The sequence below is a fragment of the Rhinolophus ferrumequinum genome, chromosome 2 (genome assembly GCF_004115265.2).
Source record: "Rhinolophus ferrumequinum isolate MPI-CBG mRhiFer1 chromosome 2, mRhiFer1_v1.p, whole genome shotgun sequence".
NCBI classification, from domain to species: domain Eukaryota; kingdom Metazoa; phylum Chordata; class Mammalia; order Chiroptera; family Rhinolophidae; genus Rhinolophus; species Rhinolophus ferrumequinum.
In genome coordinates, this window is record NC_046285.1 from 64,626,198 (window position 1) to 64,640,628 (window position 14,431).

Genomic DNA, 14,431 nt, shown 5'->3' on the forward strand with positions numbered 1-14,431 from the left:
GCAATTAAAAATCTTTTAATCATAAACCCAAAGTATATTTGCACAATAGAGTACAATTGAGAGTCCATAAATAAATCACTTGGTCATAGACAGATGAGTTTTCAACAAGGGTACTAAGGCAATTCAATAGGGAAAGAATAATCTTTTCAGCAAATGGTGCTGGGACAACTGGATATCCACATGCAAAAGAATGAATTTTGACTCCTTCCTTACATCTTATATAAATAAACTCAAAATGGTACCTGATTGTAACAGCTAAAAGTGTAAAATTCTTAGAAGTAAACATAGTTTTTAATCTTTGTGACCTTGAATTAGGCAACAGTTTAATATGACACTAAAAGCACAAGCAACAAAAGAAAAAAATAGGTAAATTGGACTTCATCAAAATTAAAAACATGCGTGTCACAGGATACTATCAAGAAAATCAAAAGACAGTCTACAGGATGGAAGAAAACATTTGCAAATTATACATCTGATAAGGGTCTAGTATCCTGAATATATAAAGAACTCCTACATCTCAATCCAGTCGTCTACCAATGGGCATTTCAGTTGTTTCCATGTCTTGGCTATTGTGTATAGTGCTGCAATAAACATAGGTGTGCATAAATTTTTTTGAATTAGAGTTTTGGATTTCTCCGGATAGATACCTAGGAGTGGAACTGCCAGATCGTAAGGTAGTTCCATGTTCAGATTTTTGAGATACCTCCATACTGATTTCCATAGTGGCTGCACCAATCTGCAGTCCCACCAACAGTGCACAAGGGTTCCCTTTTCTCCACATCCTCACCAGCACTTGTTGTTTGTTGATTTATTGATGATAGCTATTTTGACTGGGGTGAAGTGGTATCTCATTGTGGTTTTATTTGCATTTCTCTGATGGTTAGTGAGGTTGAGCATTTTTTCATATGTCTGTTTGCCATCTGTATGTCCTTTTTAGAAAAATGTCTCTTCATGTCCTCTGCCCATTTTTTAATCGGGTTGTTTGTTTTTTTTAGAGTTGAGTTGAGTTTTTTTTATAAATTTGTGATTATAACCCTTTATTGGTTATATCATAGACAAATATCTTTTCCCATTCAGTGGGATCCCTTTTTGTTTTACTGATGGTTTCCTTTGCTGTGAAAAAACTTTTTAGTTTGATGTAATCTCACATGTTTATTCTCTTACTGCCCTTGAGCAAGGGGATGTATCAGTAAAAATCTTACTCGGGTAATGTCTAAGAACTCCTACATCTCAACAAGAAACAACCCAATTTAAAAATGGGCAAAGGATTTGAATAAACATTTCTCCAAAGAAGGTATATAAATGGCCAATAAGCACATGCAAAGATACTCCTACATGAAAAGATGCTCAACATCACTAATCATTAGGGAAATGCAAATCAAAACCACTAGATACCACTTCACATCCACTAAGATGGCTGTAATAATAGTAATGATAAAAAGAAAACAAGAACAGTGTTTTTTGGTATGTGAAGAAATTCTTGATTAGAACCCTCATACATTCCTGGTGGGAACGTAAAACAGTACAACTGCTGTGAAGACCAATTTGACAGTTTCTTAAGTTAAACATTGAGTTACCATATCAACAATCAGTTCCACTCGTAGGTATATTCCCAGAAGAATTGAAAATGTAAGTACACACAAAAACTTGTACGTGAATGTTCAAAGCATCATTATTCATAAAAGCAAAAAAATGGAAACAACTTAAATATCCATCAATTAATTAATAGATAAACAACATGTGACATATCCATGTAATGGAATATTACTTGGTCATAAAAATAAATGAAATGCTGATACATGCTACAATATGGATGAACCTTGAAAACATTGTACTAAGTGGAAGAAGCCAGACACAAAAAGTATTGTATGATTTCATTTATGTGAAATGTCCGGAATAGGAAAATCCATAGAGATAGAAAGTAAATTAGTGAATACCAGGGGATGAGGGAAGAGAGAATTGGGAGGACAGTGTTTCTTTTTTTTGGAGTAATGGAAATGTTCTGGAATTAGATAGTGGTGATGGTTGTACAACATTGTGAATATACTAACCACTGAATTATACACCTTAAAATGATTTAAATGGTTAATTTTATGTTATGTGAATTTTAATTCAATAAAAGTTTTTTAAAATAAAGATGCTGTACAGTAAAAAGAATATTTGCAAATCTACATTTTTCAATGAAAATATTTAAAATCCTGTCTAGTGATTTCCATATCTAAATGTATTATAACCATCTTTCTTTACTTCAGGATGCTAGGAAAGCATGTAATGATGCAACACTTGTTCAGGTAAAGGGATTTTTTTTTTTTTTGCATTTTAATAATTTACATGAAACAGCTTGACACTGATGCAAATGACATTCAGATTCTTCTTATTAGTATTTAATTGAAAGAAAAATGAGATCTCTATTTAAAAACACTTTGTAATTTGTAAGATGCCATGCAAATGCTTTTTTAAAGCATACTTGTTAAAATAGAAGTCTGTAGAAAAAGAAATACTATAAAATATGTAGATTCTTATATGTTTCTTTTTAGGTGGCTTCTAGTTCTTTTTGAAATGCCCTGATTAAACTTTGTTTTCTTATATAAACTCTTAGGAAGGCTTCATTAGTTTAACATTGATACTTTTCATGGAATAAATACTTTATGTGCTTTACAAATATAAAACTGATTTTCTTACAGACAGTTAAATTCTAAATGTTTTACTCTTTGATCATCTGCTATTAGATTTTTATTTGGGCTTTTTTTTTTTAACCAAATTTGGGTGGGGGTTGTCCATTCTTTTTAGTTAATAGTCTACAGAATATTTTCTCACTGGAAGGTGTGCAAATAGCATCATTTTAAATTAATCATACTTTTTCTTGAACAACACACTGATCCTAGAAATGACTGTGGAATTACATGTATTTATATTAAATTAGCTTCAATTGCTACAAATTTGTTCTTTGTTTGCTTTTTTGCCTATTAATTGTTTCTACTTTATTTTCTGAGCTATATTTAAGCTAACGAATAACATTCATGTCATTTTCTAAAGATCACATCAAATATGGATTCTGTGGGTCGGATACAAATGCGAACAAGACGCACACTGAGGGGTCACCTAGCTAAAATCTATGCTATGCATTGGGGATATGATTCAAGGTTTGTACCTGTCATTTTCAAACTATCAGCAGAATTATTTTTGTTACGAATCATCGTTTGCATTTCTTTTAAAACAAACATTTTTTATAGTTAAAACAAACTATATTTATGAAATATTTGCAGAAAATGTATCCAGTATGAACACTTTGCTTTCAGTAAAATGTTTTTTGACACTTTAAAAGTTTAGAAACCTTAACTATGAAAAATAAATTTCCTTTCTCAAAAATATCCATTATCAAGTTATTCAGGTAAACTGTTTAGGATTTCTTTTCTTTGCAGTAGGGTATTATACTTTGTTTTTTGATATGCGAAAAACAGTTCTATTGTATATTAACCTTGAAATTTTAGTTAATAAGCAAACAATTCTTGAATGTTGCTATGGACAAGTTACTAGATATTACTATAGTTATTTGTTATCTAAATTCACAAAGGATGGAAGTACATATCTTTAGTACTCAAAATTCCATTTTTCAAGATGCATTCTCTTTTGCTTGACTATTGGATTAACTCAACTAGCAGTTATTTGTCTCTCTTTTACTTTCCTATGACATTATTTTATACCACTCCTCTGACAATTGTCACTTACTTGATTTCTTATAAATATGTGTAAAATATCTTATCTCCAATCTCCCCCGCATGGTAAAGGCCAAGGCTAGGAGGTATTTCTTGTCGTACCCGTAACACTGCCTCACATTCACAAGCTCTCACTTGATGTTTTTAGATTGAATGAAATATGGTTGTGAGGCATATATGTGCTCTTATTGTCATAAAATTTAAATCAGTAAATACTAAACCAGTCCCCTATATCTACCAGAATCTTGAATAAGAACTAGAATATTGTCATTATGAAAGTGTTGAATCATAACCAGAGACATTTTTAGTGATATGTCTCCATTTTGCTAAATTCTACGTTATGTTGAAAATTTTGGCATGCAGAATACATTTTTTAAAAGTTGGGATTCTATTTTCTGGTACCAGGTTTTTAATGAGAAAAATTATATTTTTCTTTTCTGAACTATTCTACATTAATACAATGCATAACTAATTTAAATTTCTTTTTTCCTCTTAAGTGTGAAATTATTTTTATTTCTTCTTCTAGGCTACTAGTCAGTGCTTCCCAAGATGGAAAATTAATTATTTGGGATAGCTATACAACAAATAAGGTAGAATTTCTTAATTATTCTTTTAAGTAACTGTTTATTTGGTTTAATATCCACCAATTCATTCCTTTATTACTTCCAACTTTAATTTCCTTCTAAGATTAATCTGTTTCATTTATTTTAATCTAGATCCTCTCTTGAGTCTTCGTGTTTGCTTTTCATATTTAGCCTTATTTTTTATTCCCAAGGATGACTGCTGGGATATTATTCAGTGTGTTTTACTGGAGTCTCATATTTTCGTATTTTAGAAAAGAATGTGCATTTTACACATAAACAGGTTTTCAAAAATTCCCATTTCCTAATGTGACAATGATCTGGAGATTTTTATTTCTAGTTGTGGGTAAGCTAGAATGCTAGTATGAAACTTTTCTTTGGTTTACTCTAAGCATTGATTTGTGTTTCTAGACTGCTCAGAAGAGACAGTAGATTGGAGGCAAATTACAACTTGTTTGGATCTCTTAGTGAAAGCCAGTGGATTCCCTAGTGTCCCTGAAGGAATCCCTGATGTAAAGGTGTTGAGTGGTAGTGGAAAAGCCTCAGGAAAACTTGCAAAGGTCAAATACCTCAGATTCTGTGTACACTTATATCACTGTTAAAGTTTTAAAAGTACTATTTTGTGAAGTAAATAGTATCTTCAGCCTGATTTAGATTTTAAAGGTAGCTAAGACATATTTGTATTATAACAGTTTTTCTATATTAATTGGCATTGAGCATGTCTTTCAATTATATTTTCCATACTTTTAAAGTTCTTTGTATGGACCTTTATTTAGCCTTGCTATTCCTTAAACCTAGCTGCCTGACCTGCCAATGATTGGTGTTGGGTAACAAGGCACTGGGCAATGGTGTGAGTAGATTAGTGTAAACTATTAACTATTGTTTAAATTTGAGCCCAGAGTGTGGGACCTGTTATTGGAAGGACCATCTCTTCATGAAGGAACCATTTTAATCCACTCTGATACTAGTATTATTCAGTATCAGTGTTATGTTGGAGAAAATTCCTCTTTTGAGCATTACTGCAAAAACAGAATTTTTATCAGATTCTTTAATATTTTACAGTTAAGATTTCAAATTGCTATATTAGCATTGAAAGATCCTATGTTCTTGCTTCTCTTAAAAGAATTTCTGAAGAGCACTTAAATCCAAATTATTGAACACTAATATAGAAAACATAATAGGTATTTTAGTATGCATTAGTATTTTATTTTTCATTGTTCACTTTTTCAATCCATTGCATTCTTTATTTTTGCTTTAATTTTTTGGATGCATTTAATTTTTAGTAGTATTTGCTTCATTGTAAATAAGTTAGGAGGGTGACTATTTTTGTAATCTTTACTTAGTAATAGTTTTTGTGCATTGTATTTGTTCTACAGATGCATGCTATTCCTTTGAGGTCCTCCTGGGTGATGACCTGTGCTTATGCTCCCTCTGGTAATTATGTTGCTTGTGGAGGACTGGACAACATCTGCTCTATATATAACTTAAAAACCAGAGAGGGAAATGTGAGAGTGAGCCGAGAATTACCAGGTCACATAGGTGAGCTCCGTTAAATATTATCCTTTCCTACCAAACTTGACTCCTCCTGAAGAATGGATCTGATCAAGGTGAATGAGTGACAAATTGTGCTCAGCTGGCTAAAGGATGAGTACTAATCAAGTGAGAGTAGAACTTACTATGAACTAACTTTTTAATATAAATGATGACCACAATTCTATTTTTCTTAAAAAGGTATTATTTTTGTAAATATAATAAGTTTATTGCAAACTATTCAAACGATAATGAAAAATACAAAAAGAAAGCAAATATTATTTTCTGGTATAGTATTTGGTTAGCAGCATTAATTAGGAAATGTTGCCACTTAATCAGGTTTCCGCCTCTCCTAATTCTTGGCAGTACTATTTGACCATGCTTTTTACAAAATCTCTATAATGGCATTTCCCTGCCATTTCCATATTTTGAAACACTGGTGAATTCTGAGCATTCAAATACCACCTTTTTCATGAAGCTGTCACTGAGGTGGTTCTAATCTCTCACCATACTTCTAATCTTTCTCCAAAGTACTTAATCCTGTCTGCCATAGATCATAGATATTTGTGTAAAGGAGTCTCTCTCTCTTAGGTAATTGTAGTAGGGTGGAAGGGTCTGTGTCTGACTCAAGTTTGTAACTTTCGAAGTGCCCAACATGATACCGTTGACACAGTAATTACCTAATAATTAGGTGAAGTAATTAAGGTAGAATGACAGATTACACTGACAAACATGTGTGCCCAGGTATTCTATTTTTAAGAATATATAGTAATATTTCATATGCTAATTGAGTTACTAAATCGTTGATAACCTACCATGTGTTCCTCTCTGCTGTAGGTTACTTGTCCTGTTGTCGTTTTGTAGATGACAGCCAGATTGTTACAAGCTCAGGAGATACAAATTGGTAAGTTTATTCCAGAAGAGCACTGATTTGGGGGTTGAGGGTGGTAGTAGGAACTAACGTAAGAAGAGACAATAGTCATTGTTTTTATTTACTTTTCATTACAGTGCTTTATGGGACATTGAAACAGCCCAGCAGACTACCACGTTCACTGGGCATTCTGGAGATGTGATGAGTCTTTCTCTGAGTCCTGACATGAGGACTTTTGTTTCTGGTGCTTGCGATGCCTCTTCCAAATTATGGGATATCCGAGACGGAATGTGTAGACAGTCTTTCACTGGACATGTGTCAGATATCAATGCCGTCAGTGTAAGTGAATAGCATTTCTAAGGAAAATTCTTATAAATAATATGCTCTTATAACATTGAATCCCTAAATAGTAAGGGTTTGATGGGAAACAAAACAATAGAAAGGTTTTATCCACAGGCCTAGGTCTTTCTGTACATGTGAATAATAAGTTTTATTTCCCAGTTTAGAGGGATGGATCATCTTAGCAGACAAGTTGGATATCCACAGCATTGTGTTCAAGTTATTCACAACATTCCCTTATTATTCTTCTGATATCTGTCGAATCTGTAGGATATCTCATTCAAGATTGGTAATTTGTCTGTTTTCTTCCTGATTAGTCTGGTGTTGTAGGTTGAATTGCATCCCTCCAAAATTTATATGTTGAGGTCCTAACCCCCAGTACCTCAGAATGCGGCCTTATTTGAAAGAAGGGTTGTTACAGATGTGGTTACTTGAGAGGTACTGGATTGGGTGACCTTACACAAAGGGGAAATTTAGAGACAGCAAGCATAGAGGGCAACCAATGTGAAGAGATACAGGCCGAAGACAGCCATCTGCCAGCTAAGGAGAGAGGCCCCATGTGCTTCCCTCCCAGCCCTCTCAGACACTTGATCTCAGACTTCCAGCCTCCAGAATTGTGAGACAATACATTTTTTTGTTTAAACCACCCAATTTGTGGCACTCTGTTACAGCAGCCCTAGCAAATGAATACATTTGGCTAGAAGTTTATCAGTTTTATTTATCTTCTTAAAAAACATCTTTTGGTTTCAATGATGTTCTGTATTGTTATTCTGTTTCATTGATTTTCACTCTGATCTTTCTTCTTTCTTTTTTGCTGTTTATTTGGGTTTCATTGCTTTCCTTTTTCTAGTTTCTTAAGGTAGAAGCTGACACCATTGATTTGAAACGTTTTCCTTTTCTATCATTGGAGCTTAAAGTTATACATTTCTATGTAAGCATTGCTTTTACCTGCATTCCACAAATTTTGATGTGTTTATATGCATTTGAAAAGAATCTGTACTCCTGTTACTGGGTGGAGAGTTTCATAGATGTCAATTAGGTCAAGATGGTTGAAAGTGTTATTCAAGTGTTCTCTATCCTTGCTAATTTTTGTCTGTTCTTTCTGTTCATTATTGAAAGAGGGGTGTTGAAATCTCTGATTGTGCATTTCTACATTTTCCTTGTTATCCTTTTGTTTTTGCTTCATGTATTTCAAAGTATATACTTTTAGGATGGTTATGTCCTCTAATGAATTGATTCCTTTATCATTATGAAATATCCCTCTTTATCCCTGGTAATATTATTTGCTCTGAAATCTTTGTCTGATATAACAGAACTAGCCCAGTTTTCTTTTGATTAGTGCTAGCATGGACATATCTTTTTTCTTCCTTTTACTTTTAACCCATTTGTGTCTTTATATTCAAAGTGATTTTCTTAGAAACAGCAGTTGCGTCTTACTTTTCTGTAATCTCATGATTTGTGCCTTTTATAGTTTAGACCCAAAACTGAAATAAGAGTTGCATTTAGAAAGTAGAAGAAATATTCTTTGCAGCTGATGTATTTAGCTACCAAGATATCCCAAGATAGAGTTCAGTGTATTTTCTGTATTACAAAAACTATTTTAAAATCAATAACTTTGCTATACCAATAATAGCCAGGTAGAAAATAGAAAGGAAGAAAATCCTATTGAGAACAGCAACAAAAATTATAAAATAGACAAGGAATAAATTTAGCAAGAAATGTACAGAATCTTTATCATAAAATTTTACTTGTGAACTTCTTTTTTTTAATGCCATGTTCCTCAATGGGGAGACTGCATATTGTAAACCAACCATTTATTTTACAAACTAATGTCCAGATTTAATACAAATTTTAATCAAAACCCAAGTAGAATCTTTTTGAGATGAGTCGGAATATGGAAAAAAGAGACTTGATCAAATGTCTGTGAAACTCAAGTGGGAAAAAGAGAGGATAGACTGAAGCAGAATAACGAGTGTTTTGCCTTGCCAGATAATAAAACTTTACTATCAGGTTATAATGATTAGAAAAAAAGGAGTATGATAAAGGTACAAGAAAGGACAAACAGCAAACTCAAAACTAACATTTTGGTGTATATAAGACTTTAGTGAATTAGAGATGTAGCAACAAAATGAGTCAAAAAATGATTAACAGCTGGGACAATTGATTAACTATTAAGAAAATTAAGTTAGATCGTTACACTGAGTGTTGTATATCAAATAAATACCAGATGGATTAAAAAAACTAAGATGTGAAAAATGAAATTATTAAAAAAAGAAGCTAGAAGAAAGTAAAATTGAACATGAGATAATAGCTTGGGGAAGAACTTTGTTTATAAAAAGAATGAAAGAAATCTCAGAGGAAAAGAAAAACAAATTTGACTAGATAAAAATTAAAAATTGCTTTATAGTTTTAAAAAGTAAATAATATTAGAAGGCAAATGATAAACTATAAAATAATATGTGTAACAAAACAAATTTATATTCTTCATTTTGTTCCTACAAATCAACAAATTACACGTAAGTACTAACAGCCCAGTAAAAAATAAAGGTCATGAACAATCAGTCAACAAAAGTAATACAGATGACCATTAGATATAAGAAAAAAAAGTTATTTCCTGTTTATAAAAGATCAGCGTTGAGTAGTGCCAGTGTCTGGGAAAAGGATTCACAAACTAATAATAGATAGTTTTATTTTTGTTTTCACTACTAGTTTAACTTTATAACCTAGCCTAGCTGGAATGATTCATGTTCTCTCTGATCAAATCTGTCCTATTTATTTCTCATAATGGGATTTTGAAACCTTTCTTTAAGAGTACACATATATAAATTCTATAAATAGTCATATTTATCTGTTTTAATAAGACATATGGAGGACCAGATCCAATACTTACTGAATACTTGCTATGTGCTAAACAATGGGCTGTGTAATTGGCATGTTATTCTATTCAATGCTAACCAACACTCTAAAACTGAAACTAAGGCCCAAAGTAGTTAATCTTTAGTACCAGTTAAAAATCTTTAGTACCTGGTAAGAAGCCAAGGTGGAATTTGATTCTAGATTTGTTTTACCCCCGAGCCTATTATTATATTGCCTCACATGATTTTTGTACATGTCTATGAAATAAATGTTTGTTGCTTTTCTTTATAGTTTTTTCCAAATGGATATGCCTTTGCCACTGGCTCTGATGATGCCACTTGCCGTCTATTTGACCTTCGCGCAGACCAAGAGTTATTATTGTATTCTCATGACAATATCATCTGTGGAATCACTTCTGTAGCCTTCTCAAAAAGTGGGCGCCTCCTGTTAGCTGGTTATGATGACTTTAATTGTAACGTATGGGACACACTGAAAGGAGATCGTGCAGGTTAGTAACAAGTCCGCATTAGGTTGTGGTTTTGGTAGGAAATATGAAGAGTTCCCATCAGTTGTTTGAGGCTCCTGGAGCCCTGGAGCTGAGGAATTAGCAACCTAGCAATTCTCACTCATGGTCACTGTTGACCTTTGAGTGCAGTTACGGTGCATAAACCACAATTACTTTCCTGTTTTCTGAAGAGTTAACATCTAGTTCTGTCCTATTTTCTTGTTTGGTAAATTTTGATATAAATGTGGATAGTGAATATAATTCAGTGTGGTCTTTTCCAAATTAAAACTTTCTTATAACCCGACAGGAAACATTGTTTTAGTACTATGGATCATCTTTCTTCTAGAACAGATCTTATCTGGGACAAGACATATACTCACTGTCTTCCTTTGCAGCTTCCGAAATATTAGTATATACATCAAGTCATATTGAGAAGTCAATAACAAATTACACAGAGTGATTTTTTTTTCCAAATTAAAGAATCAAATAATTCTACATACTGTTTCCCTGAAAATAAGACCTACTCTGGAAATAAGCCCATTAAGATCGTCACCAGATGGAAGCATTTAGTACGTGATGACAAAGTTCCAGATGATGACATGATTGTATTTGAATAAATGTAGATTGTTGGACATGAAAAAACTAAGACATCCCCTGAAAATACGCCCTGATGCGTCTTTTGGACCAAAATTGATATAAGACCCGGTCTTATTTTCGGGGAAACACGGTAGATTGTCACCAAAACATAGGAGTTCTCTGACCCCCAATCCATATTTTTTGCTTCCAAAGGTAGCTTAACGCTTAGGCATTATCTGTTGAGAGTTCGGCTTTAACACCGCTCCTTCCACCACATCCCACCCAGACCCATCTTCCAATATTTCCCATTTTGTGAATTTTGATTAACACATCAGTCAGTGTTTACATAATTATAACTTTTTAATAGTACTTACTGCTGAGCAATGAGGTTACTTTTTTGCTATACAGCCCTTACTTATATTCTCTAGGGTTAAATTAATTTTTTGGCTTATATTCGTAGTTTTGATGTACTTCTCACTAATTAATCTTCAATCTTTCTGCCAGTTTTGATATGTCTTGGAGTGGATCCATTTTCATCCATTGTGCTGAGTATTCAGTGGACCTTTTCAATCTGGAAACTTACACCCTGTAGTACTAGGATGCTGGGGGTTTATTTAATTGCTAGCATTTCTTATCCATTATCATTCTTTCTAGAACTCCCATTATCCTGATGTCTGACTTCCTTGGACTTTCTTTAGACTTGATTACATTTTCTCCTATTTTCCGTGTCTTTTTTTCCCTTAATGTTCTAGAAGAATCCTTGCCTTTTTATTCAATGATCTTTCTGTAAAGTTTTGATTTTTTATTTTTGCTACCATCTTTTTGAGATATTTTTGTTAAGGTACCCATTCTTTTTCTCATGAATAAAGTCTCGTTTCTCTGAGGTTACAAATGAAAGCCTTTTTTTAATTATTATTAGTTTCAGGTGTAGAAAACAATGTAATAGTTAGACGTTTATACCCCTCAAAGTCATAACCGCCGTCCCCCAATCTACTACCACTCTGACATCGTATATAGCTGTTACAGTTCCATTGATTCTATTCCTAATGCTGTGCTTCACATCCTATGACTATATATATATATATATATATATACACACACACATACATACACACACATATAGATGTATGTGTGTGTGTGTGTGTGTATATATATATATATAATTGTAGTTGACATTCATTATTGTTCAGCTTCAGCTTCAGGTGTACAGTACAGTGATCAGGCATCTACACCATCCCTAGGTGGTCTCCCTAACGAGACAAGTGTCCATCGGATACCCTACAAAATCTTTACAACATTATTGATTGTATTCCCCAAACTGTCTTTCGTATCCCCATAGCAATCTTGTGGTTACCAATTGTGCTTTCTAATCCCCTCACCTTCTCCCTCATCCCCACCCGCCTCCCACCTAGGAACCCTCAGTTTTTTCTCTGTATCTCTGAGACTGTTTCTGATTAGTTTGTTCATGTATTCTATTTTTTTAGATTCCACATATAAGTGAGATCATATGGTATTTGTCTTTCTCTGTCTGACTTACTTCACTTAGCATGATGTTCTCTAGGTCTATTGTTGCAAATGGTTAGGATTTCATTCTTCTTTATGGCTGAGTAATACTCCATTGTATAAATATACCACAGTGAAAGCCTTTTTTGAAGTTTTCCCCTTCGAGCATAATCTTTTGTGTGTTCCAAGTTGCTTTATTTCCCCTTTTCTTATTTTTTAGCCCTGTCCTTATTTTTAGAGTATTTCCTTAAAACTCTGGTTACTCTTAGCTTGTTTAGTGCCTGGCACTGTTTGAAAGCCCTGTGCACATGGGTGGTGTGTACTGCCTGTCGGCCTCACTGAAGGATAATCTTGCCAGGCTTTCATTGGGGAACCGCTGATATTATAGATCTTATGGACTTTTTTTTTCCCTTGGGCTAGCCAAGTTCTCTTGAGATGGATTTTCCATTTTTCTACCTGACATGTATAAGCTCGCTGCTAGTTTGGGGGCTGACTTCAGCAGGAAAGCTGTGGGGCAAAACAATTAGCAAGTAAATTTTCTTCATTCCCCATTTTCAGCACAGTTTTCATAAATCTGAACTGTGCCCATTTTCTCCCAGTTAAGAGATCCTTTTTAACTCTCGTTAGCAAATATGTCTCCAGTCTTACGCCGTGTTGTAGGAGATCGCTCACTTGACTAAAGAGTGGAGAGAGACCTGGGGAGTCTGTCCCTGGACACTTTGTATCGCAGTCCTAGTTTGCCCCAGCTTTGCCCCCCACCTGGTTCCAGAGAGGCTCGTACCACTCGTATCTGACCGTTTTGGAGGATCTGCGTGTAATTTTCTCGGCTTACCAGAGCATTTGCTATGAACTCAGCATTTTCCGTTCCACTAAAACCGCTCCTACCATCCAGCTTATAAAGTTTTGTTGCCATTGCCCGCTCTCATATCCTCACTGTACTGGTGGGTTTTCGTCCTTACCCATTTAAACTCCTATACAGTTGTTGAGGTTTCCAAGGGAGTAGGGGGAATATCAACATTCCCAGGAATAATTTTCCACCTCTCTAAATAGAGTTTAGAAAAGTTCACAGTTTGCATTTTGCAAGTATACTTTCAGAGATATTCCATTGTCCAAAACCAATTACTTTTTTAAGGTATTAGGTGTTTTACTTGGATTAAGTCAATTAGTATCCATAAAATGAAAATGTGTTTGTTTTCCTTATTTTTAAGATATGCTTGAGTTTTAGTTTTGCTTTGCTTACTGGTTGGTTTCAATGTGGCTCAACTGGATACTTTCATCTTAAAATTGAATTGTTGCTTATTCTCATACTAATGCATAGTCCTTTCCAATGTGTCTTGGAGTAGTTAGCCAGTTTTCATTTTTTGTTATTTCAACATGTAATGGTAAATTTGTCCATTGCCGAATGTTACCATGTAGAACGTGCTAGAGAATATTCAGACTTAGACAAGATTAACTTCTGTTCCTGAGATCGGATGAAAACGCTTAATTACATATAGCGAGAACATAAACTCAAACACAGTATTAAATAAAAAATTCTTGTGAGAATTTGATATATTCTATTTTTAAAAATCTTTACATGTCTCATTTTCCTTCCAAATATTTGGGAATATTTCATTTTATGCTGTGTGGTAATTAGAATGTTGAGATTAATATACAAAAGAAACTAAAACTAGATGAGTTTGGTGGTTTCAGAAAGTTATAATCAAAACATTCCAGCATTTGGTGGTTAACAGACGCAAGTAAATAAATTATGTTGGTATTTTTCAAGTGGTGATATAAGGCAACTTCGTTCTTTCGTTTTTATTGTTCTTCTGGTAAAAGACTACATTGAATTTCATTTAAAATTTTGTTGAAAATAGCATAGCTCAGTGACAAAATATGGAGTATCATGAACTTACTAGAGCTGTAGAATAATAGCCTATATCTATTTTCCTACATATAAGAAGACATAATT

General features: G+C 33.6%; 1 protein-coding gene across 2 annotated transcripts in view; it reads left to right on the forward strand.

Annotated features, from left to right (window-relative positions):
- GNB4 (G protein subunit beta 4) overlaps window positions 1-14,431 on the forward strand; it is a 42,014-nt gene that overhangs the window by 23,190 nt on the left and 4,393 nt on the right. For both annotated transcript variants that reach the window (XM_033092395.1, XM_033092404.1), the window contains 7 exons: window positions 2,253-2,291; window positions 3,037-3,143; window positions 4,243-4,306; window positions 5,674-5,836; window positions 6,665-6,731; window positions 6,836-7,037; window positions 10,185-10,401. In XM_033092395.1, coding sequence (XP_032948286.1) covers window positions 2,253-2,291; window positions 3,037-3,143; window positions 4,243-4,306; window positions 5,674-5,836; window positions 6,665-6,731; window positions 6,836-7,037; window positions 10,185-10,401 — 859 coding nt within the window. The remainder of the gene's footprint in view (window positions 1-2,252; window positions 2,292-3,036; window positions 3,144-4,242; window positions 4,307-5,673; window positions 5,837-6,664; window positions 6,732-6,835; window positions 7,038-10,184; window positions 10,402-14,431) is intronic.